The sequence below is a fragment of the Martes martes genome, assembly GCF_963455335.1.
Source record: "Martes martes genome assembly, chromosome: 17".
NCBI lineage: Eukaryota > Metazoa > Chordata > Mammalia > Carnivora > Mustelidae > Martes > Martes martes.
In genome coordinates, this window is record NC_137905.1 from 46465344 (window position 1) to 46488024 (window position 22681).

The 22681-nt window shown below is 52.5% G+C and overlaps 1 protein-coding gene across 1 annotated transcript; it reads left to right on the forward strand.

Moving 5' to 3' along the window:
- Positions 1–6709: 6709 nt before the first annotated feature.
- Positions 6710–15601, forward strand: CYP2S1 (cytochrome P450 family 2 subfamily S member 1; the record flags this gene model as incomplete). The annotated part of the gene is made up of 9 exons (XM_080828386.1): positions 6710–6880; positions 8041–8206; positions 10101–10262; positions 10613–10773; positions 10885–11064; positions 11937–12078; positions 13372–13559; positions 15185–15326; positions 15420–15601. 9 exons carry the CDS (start codon positions 6710–6712, stop codon positions 15599–15601), a joined length of 1494 nt encoding a protein of 497 aa, XP_080684512.1.
- Positions 15602–22681: the final 7080 nt, after the last annotated feature.

The window sequence follows — 22681 nt, forward strand, 5'->3', positions numbered from 1 at the left end:
GGAGAAATATGACACCTGGGAGGGGACACGAGAGACCCCTAACTCACTTGGGAATATTTTATTTCTCTAAATAAATAAATGGTTAAAATGTCACAATATAATAAAAGTGGGTGTGCACACGTGGCTTAGCATTGTTGCATTCAGCTGACAATTCCTCTAAACCTTTCCTGTCCCTGGATTTGAAGTAATTATTTTTAGGAGGTACCTGGGTGGCTCAGTCAGTTAAGCAGCTGCCTTCAGCTCAGGTCATGATCCCAGGATCCTGGAATCGAACCCCATATAGGGTCCTTGCTCAGTGGGGAACCTGCTTCTCCCCTGCCTGGCATTCCCCCTGCTTGTGCTCACTCTGTCTCTCTCTCTCTCTCCCTCTCGCTCTCTCTGTGTCAAATAAATAAATTTCTTTTTTAAAAAGAACATTTACCTGAAATAATTATTTTTATTTTTTAAAAGATCTCATTTATTCATTTATGAGGGGGAGGGGTGGAGAGCACAAGCAAGCAGGGGGAGCAGCCGGCAGAGGGAGCAGGGATCCCGAGGCTGGACTCCATCCCAGGACCCTGGTACCACAACCCAAGCTGAAGCCAGACACCCAACCGACTGAGCCACCCAGGCATCCCTTGAAATAATTACTTTTAAAACAGGAGGAAGGCTGGTGGATATGGAGCCCACTGTTAAATGGATACAGATATGGAGGGGAGGGGGCAGGGGCCATCACGAAGTCCACCAATTTTATTTTGCTTATCTTTTGGCTCCTTCCTCACATGAATTTGTGGGAGCAGTGCCTTTTTTTTTTAACCACCAACACCACCCCATCTCCCCAGAGCCCCTTTGGCTCCCCACGGGCTATGGCACATAAAAGGTATGTGAAAACAGAGGGTGGGTGCTGTGGAGGAGGGATGGGATCTGGGGATTGGGGATGAGATGACAGGACAGCAGTAGCAGACTTGTGAAAAAGAAAACCACGGGGGGGGGGGGCGGGGGGGGCCATTGTGGAGAGCCCCTGGCTGGCTCACATTGGCATAGAGCTCACTAAAACAGACAAACAAACAAAAAGTCTCCAAATGGTGTCATTTAGACCAAGCTCCCAAACCAGGGCTTCTACTTAATCTACCTGCAGTTTCAACCTCCCCCAAAAATGTAGACTTAACCGGTCAGTCAGGAATTTTTCAATGAGTGCCCTGAGTCTGCCACTTGGACCCTCTCCAGTCCCCAGAGAAAGATGAGGTAATCTGCAAGATAAGACCCTTGCTTTTCCCAAACAATGTAACGATGCTACTAACCGTCTTGCCCCGCCCTCCTGTACAAAGCTTCCATTTTGTACATTTCCTCGGAGCGCTGCTCGATTGGTAAATATTTTTAAAAGGCCAACTGGAGCTTTAAAATGTGCTCAGCTGAATTTTTGTTAATGAATATTGCTGCTCTGCTTCCTGTGACATAGTCAATTCCCTGATATTACTCGCAACCAAGGATGCTCTTAGAATCTCGGGAAGCACAAGGGCTGGGGAGCCAGGAAGGAAGCAAGACTCATCTTTAACTTCTCCTTTCTCGGGCAGTTCTGGGTGCTGGGTGGGACGGCTTGAGGGAGGGAAGGGCTGGGAGGAGAGAAAGTCAAGGGGAAGGCACATGGCCAAATAGGAGGTAGGTCAAGGCTTATCCCCACACAAGTCAAGTTCTAGAACCATAAGGCTTAGGGGATCCCACGCAAAATAGCCACCCACCCACCCCCAAGCAGTTTCCAGAACCCACCCACCACTCTGCCTGCTGGAAACCCTGGGGAGGGTAGCCTGTAGAGTAATCTAAGAAAATGCATGGTAGGAGCTAAATTTAAAGAAGGTCAAGGGCACCTGGGGGGCTCAGCTGGTTAAGCTACTGCCTCCGGCTCAGGTCATGATCCCGGAGGATCATCTCCATCAGGAGATCATCCTCCATCAGGATGGAGTCCCGCATCGGGCTCCCAGCTCCATGGGGAGTCTGCTTCTCCCTCTGACTTTCTCCCCTCTCACGCTCTCTTTCTCTCTCACTGAAATAAATAAATAAAATCTTTTAAAAAGAAAAAAGAGAGAGAGAGAGAGAGTGTGTGTCAAGCTGCAGCCTCACCAAACCCAGATCAGAGGGTGTCTGATGAGAAGTAGCTGGTAGGGCAGACGGATCAGTTGTCGGCTAGCCAGGGTGAAGAGAGACGGTAATCCACCAGAAATGACTGTTTCTGTAAAATCTATGTTGGGAACCAGACTTCTTTGGTCTTTAGACTCAAGAATTTGGAAACCTTAATGGTCCTTTACACGAATTTGAGAGACTAACAAATTGTATTCATTCATTCAACAAAATATGTATTGGGCACCTACTGGGGGCCAGATACTGGGAATATATCCGTGAACCAGACAGAAGTCTCTGCCCTTCATAGAGAGAACATTCTGGTGGGGGAAGGTAGAATAAAATAATATATAACACGGTTTCAGGTAGTGAGACCGGCTATGAAGAAAATTTTTATGTATTTAACAAACACACTCAAAGCTTCCTATATACCAGCCACTACGGTAAGTGCTTTAAAAACGTGTTTAATATTTATTAAATGTCTTATTTAGTGAATTAAAGCAAGGTCTGGGATTGGGAGAGAGAGCTAATTCCATTTGTGTGGTCTGGGAAAGTGTGTTCTGGAGAGAACTGGTCTTCAGCTGGGAACAGAATATGAGCCAACCTCCATCTCCAGGCCAAACATTTCAGGCTGAGAGCTAGTGCAAAGGCCCAGAGGCTGGTTTTGCTGTTCAAGAAACAGAAAGAAAGCCAGTGTGAGTGGAGTTTCATGAGCAGAGAACAGAGTGGGCCATGATGATGTCAAACTCAGCTGCCAGGGGACAGATCCTAAAAGACATTGGAGGCCACCATTTGGGGCTTGAATTTTATCAGCAAGGTAGTGGTGAAAAGTCTTGTCTTGGAACCTTTAGAATCTTGGGGACTGGTTAGTTTTCTTATCTAGAGGATCTAGTGTAAAAAGCGAGTAAAGGGAAACCTCATTGAAATGGAGTCGGCAGGTTGGACAGGGAGAGCTTGCAAGCCCTACCGCTCAAAGTCAACTACAAACCCAAAAGGAAGAGAATAACCTGGCCATGGATACTACTTTCTTATACTGGAGGGAGAAAGGAAGGCTTGCCCGCCACCCACACCCCCGCCCCCGCCACCTCATTAGCCCAGCCAGTGAGAGACAGTCACAACCAGCCAGTGAGAAAGCTGCTCTGCTTCCAACTCCCAGTTTGCTCCAATGGACTTTTTCTTTAAACACCCTTCCCAAAGCCCTCACCCTTCCTCTATAAACAAGCATATCTCAGCTGTGTTCCCTGGGTGTGCCTATCTATGGTTTTGCGGTAGCCTGTTTTCCCGGTACTGCAATTAATTGCTGTTCCCAAAGAAACCCATATTTTCCTAGTAAAATAATTGGCAGTTTTGTTTTTAAGGTTAACATTTGTAATCAAAGTCATCTTACAACATTAGACTCCTAGAGCCTTTGCCGTCTTCTAATTTCCCTCCTAGGCCAGAGCTGTGTCCCTCAAAACATGGCCACAGTGTTTCCTGCCATCTCCTCTAGTATTGATTCTAGGCTCCAGCATCCAAGGGGTGTGCCCTGAAACCCAGGAAGAGGAGGTGGGGAGGCAGGTCTTCATTTTTTTGCCACAAAGTAGGTGCCAGTTCTTAGTTCCTCCTTTGCCTTGTTCTGGAGAGTTCCGGGAAGTCCCAAAACCAACCAGATGAAGGTTGGTTTTGGGACCGACCTCCCGGTCCCAGAAAACCATCATCCGGTCCCAACCAACCAACCAATGGGGCTTTAGTCCTGGGACAGCCAACAAACTTAATGAACTTAATGAAACCAAGTGAGAATTCCTGATTCCCTGACCTCCCACAAAACCTGTTCCATCAGCTTCCCACCTCTGGTTCCCACAGGTTCCCTGATCACCTTTCTGGCCTCTGGAAAAGGCATCACCATCTTTCTTCTTGTCCAGGGCAACAAATCTAGGAGTAGGGGGTTAAAAAAAAAAAAAATTGTTTCACTAAAAAACATCCTTCTGGGTTATCAGATTCTGGTCTTGTTTCCTGTCTTACACAACAGTCTCCTCTCTCCTGTAATAGTCTTGTAGCCGAAAATCTCTCCTTACCTGACACCAGAACTGTTCGGATTTGATGTTGACCTTGATTCCTTCCTTTGCTGTCACACCCAATTTGTAGCAAATCCTGCAGGCACTATCTCCGTAGACATCCCAAATTTTATCCATTTCTTTCTTTTTCCCCACTGCCACCCACCCAGCTCCCAGCCATGGGCATCACTAACCTGGACCTTGCTTACCCTGGGTTCTTGGCTTTTTCTTCATCATTTGCTCCCCAGTTCACTTGCTCTCCAGTCACTCACAATTCATTCACCAGAGGGTAGAAAAAAAGATGTCTTTAAATGCAAAGAGAAGGGATGCCTGGGTGGCTCAGTCGGAACTTCGGCTCAGTTCATGATCCCAGAGTCCTGGGATCCAGTCCTGCATCAGGCTCCTTACTTAGTGGGGAGCCTGCTTCCCCCTCTGCCTGCTGCCCCCCCGCTCCGGCTCGTGCACTCTCACTCTTGCTTGCTTTCTCTCTCTGTCTGACAAATAAATAAAAATCTTGAAAAAATAGTAAGTGCAAAGAGAAAACTAATCTGGGAGGGGGCAGGCAGTGATCAGTGCTGGAGACAAGGAGGGGAGGTTTGAGTGAGAAGGGGCATGGGACAGTTTCTGGAAAGATGGTAGGCAGTTGTTGAAATGCATCTTTTTTTTTTTTAAGATTTTATTTATTTATTGGACAGGGAGAGACACAGGGAGAAAGGGAACACAAGCAGGGGGAGTGAGAGAGGGAGAAGCAGGACCCTGGGATCATGACCTGAGCTGAAGGCAGATGCTTAACGACTGAGCCACCCAGGCGCCCCTGCATTTTAAATGTGCCCAAGATGTGTGCATTTCACCGTGTGTAAATTTACACTGGGGTGGGGGAAATGCCCTGTTAGTAAATACCGGACTCCAGCAAATGATGGATGTTGTTGTGTTTAGAAGTGAAATGTCCTGGTGTCTGCAACTGTTTAAGATGCATCCAAAATAATAATAATAATAATAATAAGATGGATGGACGGATGTGGCGAGATGAAAGGTAAGCAACATAGCAAGGATAGTAACATAGTATTGGTGGCATCTGGGGGGGGTGGTGAAAATACAGGTGTCTACTGTATGTTTGAAAGTTTTCATGATAAAATGTTTAAGGAAAGTACAAAGGAAACTGAGTAACTATTCTGCTGAAAACTCCCGCACCTGCTTCTATTTGCAGGAGAAATAGATGCTGATTGATTTCCAGGTCACTGCATACCTCCCCGCTGACTTCATCTCCTCTGTTCAATCTTCTGATGCATCAAATACTTATCGCGCACCTACTGTGTGCCAGGCACTGCTCTAGACACTGGGGTTACAGCTTTGAACGGAACAGCATGGACCTGACATTGTAACTGTCTTCCTCAAGGAGTCATTGCCCCGGCAAACCTTTCAACAACTTGAAATTATCTTAATTTATGACTTCATTTGCATGTCAATATGAGCTCTGAGAAGGCAGGGCCCCTTCTTTCTTTTTTTTTTTTTTTAAGTTTTTTTTTTTTAATTTATTTATTTGACAGACAGAGATCACAAGTAGGCAGAGAGGCAGGCAGAGACAGAGGAGGAAGCAGGCTCCCCGCCGAGCACCATCCCAGGACCCTGGGATTATGACCTGAGCCGAAGGCAGAGGCTTTAACCCACTGAGCCACCCAGGCGCCCTGTGGGCCCCTTCTTTCTTACTCAGACATGTGTCTCCAGGTCTAGACAGTCTTGTTTATAGTCGGACCTCAATAACAATTAGTTGAGAGAATATTAGCTAACATATAGCTAATATTAGCTAACATAACATCGCTATCTGTGCACCTGGCCCCGTTTGAAGTTGTTTGCCCATAAACCCATTAATCCTGAAAACTATCCCCTTTTTACAAGAGTTAACGGGCACCCAGGAGCTAGGCCGTGAACTCAAGCAGTCTGGCTTCGGACATCATGTTCCCAACCACTATAGGAAACTGCCAAGTGAGGGAATGATTCAATTAATCATTTCCCATGGCCTGAGTTCAAATCCCAGCTCTGCCGCTTGTTAGCTGCGTGGCCTGGAGCCAACCGATTTATCTTCCTGAACTTCAGATTTAACCTCATGGTGAAGACGAAGGATGCTGGAGGAAACTGGCTCCAAGACGCGCACATGCACACGCGAACTCACACCCGGACAACCCGGAGCAGGGAGGTGGGAGCTGGGGAGGGCGGCGTGGGGTCACCGCTCCAGGCACGGGGTGTGGCCTCCTGGAGGCAAAGTCTCCGGCTTCCAGTTTCCTCCAGTGTGCCCACGCCCTACCTGGGGCCCCGGGCGCTGTCTCCGCCCCCCCCCCCCCGAACCTGGGTGACCCGGTAGACAGCCTCGCAGGAGCCGGTCCCCATAGCCGGCGGCCGCGGTGGTCTGGAAGAAAGAAATCCGGCGGCGGGGAAGAGAATCCCGCCTGTCGGTAGCAGGCGAGGTTCAGTGCCCCGCCCCCCTCCGCCAGATTTCGTCCGGAAGGAGCCGCCCGGCTCCCGCCCCCGACCGGCCCCGCCGCGTGGAGCGTCTGGGAACCGGCCGAAGGAGCCGACCTGCCGCGATGGAGACGCCCGGCACCTGGGCGCTGCTGCTGGTGCTGCTGCTGCTCGTGCTGCTGACGCTGGCGCTGCCCCGAACCCGAGGCCACCTGCCCCCCGGGCCCACGCCGCTGCCGCTGCTGGGGAACCTCCTGCAGCTCCGGCCCGGGGCGCTGTACCCGGGGCTCTTGCGGGTGAGCGTCCGCGGGGACGCCCCGGCTGGGGCAGGGGAGCCAGGGCCAGGAGAGGGGCGTGCGCAAGGAGAGACAGCGGAGCACCAAGGGCAGAGAGGCCCGGGGTATCCTAGAGGAGGCAGGCCAAGGGCGCAAGGGCAGAGGGGCTGGGGGGTTCGGGGGCGGGGCAGGAGCAGGGCTCCAGAGCTGAGAAGGTCCAGTTGGGGGGGGGGGAGCGGTGCTGGGGAGAGAGGACCCTGGTGTGCTGGACCCCGGCTAGGAGGGGCAGAGACGTCTGCCCGCGGAATCCTGGAGAGGATGAGAGCAGGGAAGGAGGCAGGATCCAGTGGCAGGGGTCCCGGCGGAGGGGCCCACAGAATCCTGGAAAGGTGATAGAAGCAGGGGATTCAAGCCAGAGGCAGGAGCCCTTTTGCTACTGGGATGCTGGCGGGTTTATCCCTGGGGGAGAGGCAGCCGGGGAGGGGCAGAGAAGAAAAGGGGGAGGGGTCGCTGGCAGGAGGGGGAGGCTTGGCTGGAGGGTTCCAGATCTGTGTCTGCTGAGAATCCCGGTTGTGTGGCGCTGAGCTAGGAGGCAGGTGAAGTCCCCGTGGCGGCAGGGAAGGAGGACAGGAAGGAAGGCTGAGGCCGTTCTAACCTTTGGGGGCGAGAAGGAGGAAGAGGCCAGAGGTTCTCTGTCAAAAGGAGTCTGGGGGACTTCAGGACACCAGGAGGGGGACGGGGGTCTTGGGGGAAGATGGGGCACGTGCCCGCCAGTATCCACCCTCTGCCAGAACTTGAGGGTTTAGCAAAATGATAGAAAAGGGTGGCTAGTTTGGGGGTGGGGCAGGAGCTGAGGAATGGGGAGAGGCCAGAGTCTCAGCTGCCCATTTTTGCTGCATTGTTTCTGAGTCGGGGGAGAGGGGTGGTTCTGGGTTGTCCCAGGGTCTGCACTTGGGGCTCTGTAGGAGGTAAGGGGTTGGGAACTCTATAGGGAAGGGAACTGGGAGCCTGGTACAAAAAGAGAACTGAACCTCCCAAGGGGGCTATTTCTGTCTGGGGGCGGGGGAAGAGGTTCCTCTTAGGAGTCTCATCCAGTGACAGGGCCATGATGGGGACACCTCCATCGAAAGAGGCCACAGCTTGCCCCACGGCGCCCGCCCCTTCTCCCTCCCTGCCCCCAGCTGAGTAAGAAGTATGGACCCGTGTTCACCGTGTACCTGGGACCCTGGCGGCGTGTGGTGGTCCTGGTGGGGCACAAGGCTGTGCAGGAGGCCCTGGAAGGTCAGGCTGAGGAGTTCAGTGGGCGGGGCATGTTGGCGACACTGGACGGGACCTTTGACGGCCACGGTGAGTCATGAGCAGAGCTGGGGACTGCAGGCTCCCTCGATCAGAGGCTCAGAGCCTGCAACCATTTACCGTGTGACTTTTGCGCATAGCTTGGTGTCTCTGAGCCCATTTTCCTCATCCATCACCCATCAAATGGGGTGCTAATAGTGCTTATTACCTAGGTCATTCTGAGGATTGAATGTGGCCTGGGTGAGATGTTGCGGGGTTCTCACTGCTCCAGGTGAAGCCCCCAGGACTGGGAGGGACCAGGAGAGTGTTCTAGGCACTGGGACCACTTAATGTGTAGAAACTAGTCTCTGCTAAGCCTGAAAGTAGAAGGCTGGTGTTGGGGGCGCTGTTGGGACACTGCTGTGACCCTGAGCTTGTTGGCGACTGCCGAGAAGGACCTGTCGCCAGGCTTGGATGGGGAAGGCAGAGGGGTCAGGGCCAGGCTAGGGGAAGCCCTGAACTGCGGGGACCAGAGGAGTTGTCTGACCCAGCCTGTTTGGTGGGAGATGTCGGGGAAGTCTTGAAAGACCGGTTGCCTGAGTGCCAACTCCTAGGATGAGCAGGGAGGGTGTTCCAGGCAGAAAAGTAAAAAAAAAAGCATGGAGGGGAGAGAAGAAGCATTCATTCATTCAGTTGACAAATTTTTATCATGCCTGGCCCGTAGTTATTACTGGGGACAGAGGTGACCAAGACAGATGTGGTGTCCTGTCATCCTACATGTAGGAGAGGTGGGCATGTCATGGGACTGGAGGGAGGGAATAGAATTCTAAAATAAGAGGTATAACTCTAAGATCAGGACACAGGAGAACTGTACTGGCCCAGGTCGGGGGAGGAGAGAGAGACTGGGAGAAATCAAGGAAGGCTTCTTGGAGGAGATGACAATTACAGTGAGATATGAGGATGAATGCAGTTAGTTCAGTGAGGATGGAGAGGTGAGTGATCCAGGCAGATAGAACAGAGGGTGCAGAGGCCCTTGAGGGGGGATCCTGACGCCACTGAGGAAGTGAGAGAAGACCAATGCAATTGTAGCAGGATGAGTAACAAAGCTGGAGAAGTGGGTCACACAGGGCCTGAGTCACACCAGAATGCTCAGCTTTGGGATTTTCTGGAGGCTATAGATGGAAGCAGGGAAGATACAAGTCAGAGCTAGAAGGATCCTTGGGTCACTGTGCAGGAGCCCAGGCTGGGGACTGTGCTGTTCTGGGGCTGGGGGAGTGGGGAAGGGAGGGTGTGGTTGGAAGAGGCAGCCAGGGCTCTGGCCAGGAGCAGGGCGGGGTTGGGGGGTGCACAGAACACTGGACTGAGACAGGAACAGGAGAGGTGCTGAGGCCAGTTTGGGACACAGTGAGAGGATGGGCTGGGGACACCCTGGAGGAGACTTCCAGGAGGCCCCTAGGGGCTGGCATTGTACCTATGAGACCCTGAGCTCAGAGAAGCAAGGTTTTGTCCAGAGCAGACCCTTAGCTAAAGGAGGAAAATGTCAGTTCCATTCCCCTCTCTCCTGGTTCAGCTTCCAAATGACATGAGGCAGGGAACACAATAGTACTGGTAAATGTTGGGAAGGAGAGAGGGAGGGGGAGAGGAGGGCGGGAAGGAGGAGAGGAAGGAAGGAAGGAAAGAAGGGAGAGAGGGAGCGAGGGAGGGAGGGAGGAAGAAGTCTTCACTTATCCGGGTTCATCACGGAACCCAGGGAGCCTGGATAATCCCAGTGACCAGCTTCTCGGGAGAATGTCACCCTCTGCCCCAAGGTTAGACATTTATGGAGCACCTACTGAGTCCTTAACCCTGGGCTAGGCTGGAATGGACTCAGGACAGGGCCTGCAGCATCCGCCTCCAGACACCTCACTGGGAGGGAGGGAGCAGTCCTGGGGAATGGGAAGAGGGGCCGGTCCCTCCTTGAGTCTAGCCTTCTGCATAGGGGTTTTCTTTTCCAATGGGGAGCGGTGGCGGCAGCTGCGGAGATGTACCATGCTGGCCCTGCGGGACCTGGGCATGGGGAAGCGAGAAGGCGAGGAGCTGATCCAGGCGGAGGCCCGGTGTCTGGTGGAGGCATTCCAGGGGATGGAAGGTCAGCAGGGTGGGGTGAGCCTGGGGGCCCCTGCAGCGTGCCTGAGTGGTGGTGGGGTGGGGGGGGTCCAGGGCTGGGCTGAGGGCTCTGTTCACTGCCACCTCTGACTCCTCCTCCACCTTCTGTCTCTGTCCTCTTCTCTCCCCATCTATCTTTTGCCAAGTCTTTCCCAGTCTGTCTCTCTTTCCATGTCTGTTTCTCTGTCTCTCCCTTCTCTCTATCCGTCTGTCTCTTTCCTGTCTGTTTCTCCATCTTTCTTTCCCCATCTGTCTCTCTCGATGCCTGTCTTATTCTGGTCGAGGCTGGCCCTCTCTCCAGCACGGCCCTCCCCCCCTGCCCTCTCCCTGCAGGACGGCCATTTGACCCCTCCCTACTGCTGGCTCAGGCCACTTCCAACATCATCTGCTCCCTCACCTTCGGCCTCCGCTTCCCCTACGAGGACGAGGACTTCCAGGCCCTGGTCCGGGCAGCTGGTGGCACCGTGCTGGGGGTCAGCTCCCGGTGGGGCCAGGTAAGTGGGTGGGACCCCTCTCCAGCCACCTTTTCCAGGGAACCCCCAGAGCACCCCTCCACGCTGGTGCAGGGCCAGGCCCCGTGGGAACAGCTGCCCTTCCCCCCGCAGACCTATGAGATGTTCTCCCGGCTCCTGAAGCACCTGCCAGGCCCCCACACACAGCTCCTGGGCCACCTGAGTGCCCTGGCCACCTTCGCCATCCAGCAGGTGCAGCGACACAAGGAGAGCCTGGACAGCTCAGCCCCACCGTGCGATGTGGTGGATGCATTCCTGCTGAAGATGGCAAAGGTAGGGGAAGGTCAGGGTCAGGGGCGCCCTCCTGAATGGGGCTGGTGGCCTGGCCAGCCCCTACTCAGGTATAATTGGAAATCTATCTGCTGTGTAGATGGTCTCCAAAACTTTTCTCATCTTCTCAAACTGAAACTCTTGACTTGTTAAACAACAGCTCCCTGGTCCCGCTCCCCAGCCCCTGGCAACCACCTTTCCGTCTCTGAGTTTTCCCTTCCCATGCTCGGGACCCCACAGAAATGGAATCCCACAGTATTTACCCCTTTTGCAACTGGCTTATTTCACTTAGCGTGATATCCTGGAGGGCCATCCGTGTCATAGCCGGTGACGGCATCTCCCTTTTTAAGGCTGAATCCTTATTCCCCTACATGGATAGACCACATTTGGCTTATCTGTTCATCCATCAGTGGACCCTTGGGGTACCTCCCCCATTTGGCCATTGCGAATAGCGTTGCTGAGAACGTGGGTGCACGATATCCCTTCGAGACCTTGCTTCTCGCTTGTTGGGGTACGTGCCCAGAAAGGGAGTTGCTGGATCATACGGTAATTCTATTTTAATTTTTTAAGGGACCTGATACCATTCCCCATAGCAGCTGCGCCCTATGACCGCCCCACTGATGGTGACAGGGTCCCCGTTTCTCCACATCCTAACCACATATCATTCTGTTTGTTTTTTCAGAGTGGCCACACTCTTTCATTTTCAAACACAGCACAACCCAAAAAAACTAATAACAAGAGTCCACTTCCCCACTCGCCTAAACATTTATACAAACCCCCCTGACAAAGCTTGAACTTGCTGGCCTGGCTGTGCTGGGCCTCTCTTATTGCCCGCAGCCTGAGTTCTCTGAGCCCTTCTGCCTGGTCTCTCCCAGGAGGAGCATGACCCAAGCACAGAACTGACTGACAAGAACTTGCTGATGACAGTCATTTATCTGCTGTTCGCCGGGACGGTCACGGTCAGCACCACGGTCCGCTATACCCTCTTGCTTCTGCTGAAGTACCCTCGGGTCCAAGGTAGGAGGCTTCTGTGCCAGCCGGCCCTGGGGCTGGAAGTGAGGGCTCCAGAGGAAGAACATTCAGGAGAACGGACAGCCTGAGCTGGGCCTAGAAGTGAGAATGAGCCCGGCATCGGGGGTGCCTGAAGGGCGAGAAGCTGGGGAGGCTGCCAGAGGCAGTGAGAGGCGCAGTGAAGTGAGAAATGGGGCAGGAGACCTCTCAGGGCCTTGTCGCCTTGGTGGTACCTTGTGTGCCTAATCCTGAGCAATAGGGAGCCATGGAAGGATGCTGAGCAGGGGAGGGCAGGGTCAAGTTAGCATTTTAGAAAAATCCTTGGGACTGAAAGAGGTAAGGTGTGCAAGAGGATGCCAGGAGGACGGGACAGGGACCTGGGCAGGAGAGGACAGTCCTAGGCCAAGCTGTGGGGAGGGAAGAGGGGCCAGGTGGGCAAGTAGAACACGACCTGGGAGGCCCAGGGGGCTGGGGGATGGGGGGGACCATGGGACTACCCTGAGATGAGGACAGAAGGAATGAGGAACTGTTTCAGGGGAGACACTGAGGCCAATATGGGACAAGTGTGAGGAGCCTGGGGCCACCTGCTGGGAGATATCCAGGAGGCCACAAGACACCTAGTTTAGGACTGGAGATAAAAAGCAAACTGGGGTCCTTGTTCTCAGGGTCCTGATTCAAGCAGCACGTTGGGCGTAAAGAGTTTTCTTAAAGGTGGGGGGCACCTGGCTGGCTCCGTGGGTAGAGCAGGTGACTCCTGATCTCGGGGTTGTGACTTTGAGCCCCACATTGGGCGTAGAGATTACTTAAAAAAAAAAAAAAAAAAAAGCTGGGGTCATCAGGGCCCAGGCAGGATGTGAAGCTGGGGTAGTATGGGAGGGTACCTGGCCCAGACGTGAGCTCCAGGGAAGCCCAGGATTTGGGGGTCAGGCAGCTGCAGTAAAGGCTGTCAAGCCAGTGGGGTGGGCTGACCTGGAAGATGGGGCTTCAGATCTGGTGGCCTCGGGGGAATGGAGTCCGCTCTGACTTCAGCTCTCTGGGCCTCAGTTTCCTCATCTGGGAGGTGGGGATGGATAATGGTACCCACCTCACAGGATTGCTGTGGGAGTTAAGAAAGGAGAGACCCTGCGCCCAGCACACACAGGATGTTAGGGACCTAGTCTCAGCGAAGCCTGGGGGACTCCTCCTCCCTACCCGCCAGGCTCCCCCGACCGGCTGCTGCCACAAGATGGGGATTCCCAGGGTAGAGTCACAGGGCCCAACCCCACCTCTGACCTCCTGTCCCCCTCTTCCTGAGTGCAGAGCGTGTGCGGGAGGAGCTGATCCGGGAGCTGGGGGCCGACCGAGCACCAGGCCTCCGGGACCGAGCCCGCCTCCCCTATACCGATGCCGTTTTGCACGAGGCGCAGCGGCTGCTGGCTCTGGTGCCCATGGGAGTGCCCCGCACCCTCACAAGGACCACCTGCTTCCGAGGGTACACCCTGCCCCAGGTGGGCCTGCCCCTCGGCCACGCCCCGCGTCCGTCTCTCCGCTGCCGCCTCTCTGTGGCTGTGTGTCTGGCTTATTCTGATTATTGGTCTCTATCTCTCCTCAGTGACCATGTTCCTCTTCTCTGCAACTCTGTCCCTCTGTCTTTCTGTGTGCCTCTCTCCCACCTTTGACTGTCTCTGGGCCTCAGTTTCCCCATCTGTCCAGCGGATAGCCTACTTCTACCTCCTTCCAAGGTGGCTGGGACAGTCACATGCCAGGGGTGACAGGTGACAGACGGGGAAGCAATTTGAGAACTGAGGGCGGAAGGAGTCTCACAATGAAATGAGTCTCTCCCCTTCATTCCCTCTCGCCTCCCCGCCCTCCTTCTCCCGGCGCAGCTTCTGCCATCCGTTAGAGAGCAACTCATCACCACCACCACCAGGGGGCGATGTCCACCTGGAAACCCCAGGAGCCTTTCTGCTCCCTCCTCGAGCTTCGCGTAGCAGTTATGATCCGGTCCTGGTGTTTTCTCACTGGGACCTGGAGCAAATCACTTCAGCCCATGAATCTGCCTCTACCCCTCTTCTAAATCAGGAACAGTAATAGTATTAACTTGGGATCTCAAGGAACCTGCAGGATAATGCTTGCAAAACACCAGCTCCGCTCTTGGTGCCAGGAGCTGGGGGTTCCCCCAGGTGCCTGGTTCCTGGCAGCAGCAGCCATGGCTAACCCAGTGACTATGGCCACTCTTGATCATGATTACGGAACCCCAGCCATCAATGACTGAGCATTTGCTCTCCGCCAGGGATTATTCTAAATGCTTCATGGACTTAGTACCTTGTCGAATCTTTGGAGCAACCCTACACCATTATCATGCCCATTTTACAGATGAGGAAACGCCTTGAAGGCTGAGAAGACTTGCCAGGGTCACCCAGCCTACAGTGATAGAGGCAGAATTTATACCCAGGGCGTCTGCTCTAGCCATAGCTGTCTGCCCTTGTTTTAACAGCCGTAGTAGCACGACCCTGTCTTCTCCTGGAGCCCCCCTCCCCTCCCCGGCTCAGCCCCTCTAGCCATAGTCCCTGGCAAATGAGGTCCCTCTCCTTCACATCTCCTCCGCTGCACAGCCCTGGGATCCTAGTCACTCGGGGACCTGCGCTGGGGAGCCTTCAGGGACAGCCGTCACCTACCCGCCCTTGGCTTTACCTCTGGAAGAGCCCAGTGGGAAACAGCTGGACCCAGGCCAGGCGGCTTAGGACAACCACAGATGAATCACAACACAATTTAAAAACACAGTGTAAAAAGAACTAGCCCTCCCATGTCCAGATGCTATGCTGGGCAAGTTGCGTAAGTTCGGGGGACCTCAGTGTTCCCGCCTTTCAAATGGAAATCACGTTAGAAATTACTTTGTAGACTTGTTAAAAAGATTTAGTGAGTTTGAGGGTACGTTTGAGTGTGCGTGTGAGAGAGAGCACAAGGTGCGCGTAGCTGTCTCGTAAGAGAGAGAGTATACATGAGATGCTTAAGAATGTCCCTGGCTGGTAATAAGCCCTTGAAATATTCTGCCCTTGTGCTTTGGGCACTAGAGAATCCTCAAAGCCGGGTGGGGAAGGTTATTTGTAATTTGATGATTGCTTCCCTGCAGGGCACTGAGGTCTTCCCCCTCCTCGGCTCCGTCCTGCGTGATCCTGAGGTCTTTGAACAGCCAGAGGAATTCAACCCAGACCGATTCCTGGATGCGGATGGACGGTTCCAGAAGCAGGAGGCATTCTTGCCCTTCTCCTTAGGTACGTGTGGGGGCTGGCCCCTGCTCCCCTGCTGGTTCCCCACGCCTGGGTGTGAGGAGGGCTGACCCAGTCCCATCTCCCCGTTCCCTCCAGGTAAGCGCGTCTGCCTCGGGGAGGGCCTGGCGAGGGCGGAGCTCTTCCTCCTCTTCACCACCCTCCTGCAGGCCTTCTCCCTGGACAGCCCGTGCCCGCTGGGGGCCCTGAGCCTCCAGCCAGCTGTCAGCGGCCTTTTCAACATCCCCCCAGCCTTCCAGCTGCAAGTCCGGCCCCACTAGCCTCCCCGCACGGTGTGGTCCAGATGAAGGAGGGAGGAGGCTGTGGGAGGTGGGGGCCTCCTCATGGCGGTGGGCGTGAACATGGTTGTGTCTCCAGAGCCACAAGTCTACACCTGAGGCAGACACACACACACACACACCTATGGGTGTTCTAGAGTCTGCCACGGGGGTATTTGGCCTACACGTCCCCAGGACTCCGCTCGCTCGGCCCAGGTGGCTACTGAAACACGCAGCCACGAGGGCCACGGGGCAACTCTGCCACACAGGCTTTCTGTAGACATAGATTTAGTTCGTCTGGAATCATGATCACCACCCCAGATAACACACCCTCTCGTCCAAACACAACCCCCCTGGATTCACAGTCCAGGTACGGGAGTTCAGCCCCTCCCCTCACAAGACACGGAAACAGCCACGGTGTTCAGGGCCCACAAGCCCTCTTCACCCCACCTCCTGGCAATTCTGGGAGCCTGGTGCAGAGCTGAACATCCCCCTTCCTGGGTCATGTCCGTGCACAGAGACCGTCCCTGTCTTCAGCCCCGATGTGCCTTCTCTCGTGCACCCACGCCACGATCCAGGCATGTGACCGTCGCCATCCACATGCCCCCAACCACTGAACCACACAGCCAGCGCACACATGACACTAGACACACCATTCCCGGGAAGGGGGGAGGGCACAGCCCCAGCCTCCTCCAGGCCTTCAGCCCTCAAAGACACCCCTTTCCAAGCACCTTGATCCTCAAATCCTCCCAAATATAACTACACGCCCAGCATGCAATTGTGCACATAGCCCTGGGAACCAAGTAAACTTGGACACACGTGCACACACACACACACACACAAAAGACCCTCCAATCAGAGAAACACCTCCCCCTCCCGCTTATGTAACCTTGTTAAAGGCCTCCCCAGCCTGCCCCCCCCAACACACACAGTACCCTGACCCACCTCCCGTTCCCAAGTCCCAGTTAGACCTGGTGGAAGGGGCTAGATGGCCAAGGAGGGGCCAGATTCCAGCTCCCTGTGTTGGGCCAGAGGCCAGCTCTGACGTCCTTGTGACTTGAAGGTCCCCATTTTGCAATAAAAGTTCATTTCTGGCCCCCGGTCTGGCCCATGGCAGGGCCTGGTGTGCCTGTGACAGTGTCTGTCATTGTGAGTGAGGGGTGGGGATGGGGGGGTCCGCCCCTCCCTCGAGGCTGGGCGGGAGCTAAAAAACAGGGCCCCCGCCCGCCCTGGCTGTTGACATCAGTACCAGATGTGAAGGTGGGGGGAGGGGGGGTCTGTCTTGGGCCTTACTTCCGGTGAGGCTGATCTGGAGAAGGGGGTGTGGGCAGGGAGAAGGCAGCTGGTAGGTAGTCGGCAGAGCTGCGGGTTTGGGGTGTGTTGAGGGGGCGGGGGTTTGCAGCTAGGGAAAGCCTGCAGGTGACGCTCCTGATCCAGGCCCTGGGAACTCCCCCAATCTGAAAGCCGCTGGAGTACAATTCCTAACCCAGCTCTGCCTCTTCCATAGGCTCTTTTCCTCCTGCCTTCCCTCCACAAGGCAAGCAGACACACTTTTTTATTTGTTAATTACCGAGTAAGGAAGTTTTCAAGTGCACAAAAGTAGAGAGCATAGTAGAGTAAAGCCCCATGCCATCCCCTGGCTTCATTCAATAGCCATCAACTTTCTGCTAGTTTTATTTCTAACACTCTCTTACAACTGTTCTGTTTTTGTTTTATTATTTTTTTTAAGATTTTATTTATTTATTTATCTGACAGAGAGAGAGAGAGAGACACAGCAGGAGAGGGAACACAAGCAGGGGGAGTGGGAGAGGGAGAAGCAGGCTTTCCACTGAGCGGGGAGCCTGATGCGGGGCTTGATCCCAGAACCCTGTGATTATGACCTGAGCCCAAGGCAGATGCTTAGCAACTGAGCCACCCAGGTGCCCCACTATTTTATTTTTTTTAAGATTTTTTTTTTAGCTTTTATTTTTAAGTTAACTCTCCACCTCACGTGGGGATCAAACTCAGAACCCCAAGATCAAGGGTCACAGGCTCCATAGACTGAGCCAGCCAGGCATTAATGTTATTTATTATTAATGTTATTTATTTATTTATTAATGTTATTAATGTTATTTATTTATTTATTTAAAATATTTTATTTATTTATTTGACAGAGAGAGAGAGAGACAGTGAGAGGGGGAATACAAACAGGGGGAGTGGGAGAGGGAGAGGAGCAGCCAGCCCGATGTGGGGCTCGATCCCAGGACCCTGGCATCATGACCTGAGCCCAAGGTAGATACTTAAGGACTGAGCCACCCAGGTGCCCCCCACCGTTATTATTTTAAAGCAAATCCCAGGGGCACCTGGGTGGTTCAGTCAGTTAAGAGTCAACTCTCAGTTTTGGATCAGGTTATGATCTCAGGGATGTGAGATAGAGACCCCCCCATCGGACTCCAAAGTCAGCCAGGAGTTTGCTTGTCCCTCTCCCTCTGCTCCTCCGCCCACTCAGGGGCTCTCTAAAAATAAATAATTTTTTTAAAAAAACACCAAATTCCAGAAAATCATTGAATCATGCCTTTCTAATAGTGAAGGACATTTCCCCCAGACCCCAGCATCTTGTGACAGTTTTCCAACATGCAGCAAGCTTGAGGGAATGACACAGGGATACCCGCGTGGTGCAGACCCCGGGCTCTCCCACGGGCAGTCTGCCCCCCCCCCCAGCTGAGCACGCTGCCATCTCCCTGTCCATCCGACTCACTGTCTAGGTGTTTCAAAGTGAACGGCAGACGTTGATTCGTTTTCCTTGGGTATTTCAGCAAAGCATTTGTCATTAGCTGCGAGTTTCCTTGTTTATTTAAGATTTTATTTATTTATTTGACACAGAGAGAGAGAGATCACAAGTTGGCAGAGAGGCAGGCAGAGAGAGAGGGGGAAGCAGGCTCCCCGCTGAGCAGAGAGCCCACTGTGGGGCTCCATCCCAGGACCCTGAGACCATGACCTGAGCTGAAAGCAGAGGCTTAACCCACTGAGCCACCCAGGCGCCCAAGTTCCCTTGTTTAAAGTTTTTCACGCAGGGCGCCTGGCTGGCTCAGTCGGTGGAGGGTGAGACTCTTGATCTTGGGGTTGTGAGTTGGAGCCCCATGCTGGCTGTAGAGATTGCTGTTCATTCATTCATTCATTCATTCATTCGTTAAAATTGACACGGAGGGAAGTCTGGAACCAGAAATACCATCAGACTCCCTCAGGGAGGGATGGACCATGTGCTGCATTGGTATGAAAGCTGGCATTGAGTCAGGATCGTTTCAGTAGCAAGGAAAAGAAAAACCTAAACTCAGGAGGGCTTCATAGGAATTATGGGACCCGAAAGAGAAAATGTAGAATGAGTGTGGTCTTCAGTTCTGTGTGTGTGCACTAAGATACATGTAACTATCATTTGAACCATGCCTAAGTGTGTAAGCCAGTAGCGTTAAACACATGAATCTGTGTGACCATCACCGTTCTCCTCAAAGATGGTTATTATCCCCCCAAAAAGATTCTTTACTTATTAAGCAGTAATTGCCCCTCTCAATTTTTTAAAATTTTTTTATTTTTATTTTCTTAAAGATTTTATTTATTTATTTATTCATCAGAGAGAGAGAAGAAGAGGCAGAGGGAGAAGCAGACTCCCCACTGAGCAGGGAGCCCGGTGCGGGGCTCGATCCCAGGACCTAGGATCATTACCTGAGCCGAAGGCAGACTCTCAGCAGACTGAGCCACACAGGAGCCCCTCATTTTTTTTTTTTAAAGATTTTATTAATTTATTTGACACAGAGAGAGAGAGAGAGAGATCACAAGTAGGCGGGGAGGGTGGGGAGTAAGCTCCCTGCCGAGCAGAGAGCCAGATGTGGGGTTCCATCCTAGGACCCTGAGATCATGACTGAGCCAAAGGCAGAGGCTTAACCCGTTGAGCCACCCAGGGCCCCCCTCAAATTTTTTTAAAAAGGTTTATTTATTTGAGGGGCTCCTGGTTGGCTCAGTGGGTTAAACAGCTGCCTTCGGCTTAGGTTATGATCCCAGTGTCCTGGAATCAAGCCCCAAGTCAGGCTCCTTGCTCAGCAGAGAGCCTGCTTCTCCCTCTCCCTCTGCCTGCTGCCCCTGCTCGTTCTCTCTTTCTCTGTCAAATAAATAAATAAAATATTTTTTAAAATATTCTATTTATTTGACAGAGAGACAGATCACAAGTAGGCAGAGAGACAGGCAGAGAGAGAGGGGGAAGCAGGCTCTCTGCTAAGCAGAGAGCCCAATGCGGGACTCGATCCCAGGACTCTGAGATCATGACCTGAGCCAAAGGCAGAGGCTTGACCCACTGAGCCACCCAGGCGCCCCATTAAGTAAAATATTTTTTTAAAAAGATTTATTTATTTGAGAGAGAGCACAAGAGCATGGGATGGGTGGGCAGGGGGAGAGGGAGAGAACTCTGGCAGGCCCACCGCCATGCCCCCCACCCCCGTGGATCCCGAGACCATGACCTGAGCCCAAATCAAAAGTGGGACGTTTAACGGACTGAGCCACCCAGGAGCCCCTCCCCCTTTCAATGGCCCAATGAACACACGTTTCACCCCACTCACTATTACCGAACTTGTGGTCTCCATATTCACGTTTCCCTAACAGTCTCATAAGTATACTTGGTAGGTGGGTTTGTTCTAACAAGGGTCCCAAAATTCACCACAGGATGCTTTCCCGTGAACCTCTCTGGTCTTTGAAATCTGTAGCCATTCCTCAACTTGTGTACACCATTTGTTTCTTAAGAAACTAGGTCACTTTGCCCTGTACAAATTTTCACATCCTGGCTTTGGCGGACACCATCTCTGTGGTGCCATTCAAGATGACTTTCCATTCCAGGAATACCCCCTAAAGTGGGAATTAGGGACACCTGGGTGGCTCTGCCATTTAAGCGTCTGCCTTCAGCTCAGGTCATGATCCTAGGGACCTGGGATCGAGTCCCGCATGGGGCTCCTCTCTCAGCCAGAAGCCTGCTTCTCCCTCTGCCTGCAGCTCCTCCTGCTTTGCTCTCTCTTTCTCTCTCTCTGATAAATAAATAAATACATAAATAAAATCTTTAGAAAAGAAATAATAAAGTGGGAATTAGATCAGATTCGGACTCAGACTGGCAAGAGGTCCACACTGGGGGTGCTGGGTCTCTTCCCCGGCCATCATATGGCAGTAAATCGACCAGGTCCTGATCTCTCTGTTGGAAAGTTTCCCATCAACCTTTCACTTACTGGTCTTAGTGGGATCCTCTGAAACCGAATCAAACCAGGTCTCTCCCCTACTCAAAGCCCCTCACCCCCGCAGTGGGAACTCTCCCACACTTTTGGTGGGAAGATAAATTGGTATAGCCATAATGGAAAACAGTGTGGAAGTTTCTCAAAAATTAAAAATAGAACTACCATATGACCCAGCAATCCTCCTTCTGGGTATGTATCCAAAGGAAACAAAATCAGTGTATCAAAGAGAGATCTGCACTCCCGTGTTCATGGCAGCATTCTTCCCAGTAGCCAAAACAGAAACAACCCCAGTGTCCATCAGCAGACAAATGGATAAGGAGAATGTGATATATACACGTAAATGATGAAGTATTATTCAGCCATGAAAAAGAAGATCCCACCATTTGCAACAGCTTGGATGGACCTTGACAACACACGCTAAGTAAAGTCAGACAAGACAAATACTGTATGATCTCACTTATGTGTGGAATCTAAAAAAAAAACAAAACCAAACTCGTGGAAATAGGGATGTAATATACAGCATAGAACCTAAAGTTAATACTACTGTGGGGGCGTCTGGGCTGGCTCAGTCAGTAGGGCATGTGACTCTTGATCATGGGGTCCTGAGTTTGAGCTCCAAGTTGGGGAGTAGAGTTTACTTTAAAAAAAAAAATACCATATTGCATATTTGAAAGCTGCTAAGAGAGTAGGTCTTAGAAGTTCTCATCACGGGGCACCTGGCTGGCTCAGTTGGAAAAATATGCAACTCTTGATCTTGGGGTTATAATTTTGAGCCCCATGCTGGGTGCAGAGATTGCTTAAAAATATGTCTTTTTTTAAAAGAACTTCTCAGGGCTCCTGGGTGGCTCAGTGGGTTAAAGCCTCTGCCTTCAGCTCAGGTCATGATCCCCGGGTCCTGGGGTCAGCCCCACATCACATCAGGCTCTCTGCTCAGCGGGGGGCCTGCTTCCTCCTCTCTCTCTTCCTGCCTCTCTACCTACTTGTCAAATAAATAAATCTTTTAAAAAAAATCAAATAAAAAAATAAAAAATAAAAAAAATTAGAAATAAAAATAGAAAAGAACTTCTCACCACGAGGTAAGAAAACTTTCGTATCTGTGTGGTGGCAGACCTTAACTGGGCTCATTGTGGTAATCATTTGGAAATAGACACAAATACCGTATCACTATGCTGTGCACCCAAAACTAATGTCCTGTGTCTTCCTCGCTGGGCCAACACCCTCCCTAACCTCACCCATTCCAGACACCCATCTCCTTGAAGTCCTTCACATGCCTGCCTCCGGCCCTTCCTACTAGCTGTTCCTTCTGCCTAGAATGCTCCTTCCTCCATGATTCACTTGCTAATTTACTTCAGATCTTTTTTTTTTTTTTTTTTTAATTTGACAGAGAGAGAGAGCACAAGTAGGCAGAGAGGCAGGCAGAGGGAGAGGGAGAAGCAGGGGCTCCATCCCAGGACCCTAGGATCATGACCTGAGCAGATCGCAGACACTTAACTACTGAGCCACCCAGGCAGCCCTGATTTGCTCAGGATCTTAATGACAGCCTCCGAGGGGTCTTCCCTGACCGCCCATTTATAATGGCAATCTCACCCCCTTGCTGTTCCCACTCCTGCTTTGTTTCTCTGCACTGTGCGTCTTACGCCCTGATAAATGTTTTATCTGGTCGTGATGATCTCTCCCCCTTCCCTTTGGAATATGAGCTCCATGAGGCAGACGCTCACGTAGCCCACTGTGGAATCCGCAGCCCCCCTCACGGGAACACTTCTGTCCACCTGTCCCTCTCATCGTTCTAAATGCACTTGGAAGTCGATTGCAAGCACGTAGCAGGTGCTCAGCTAAT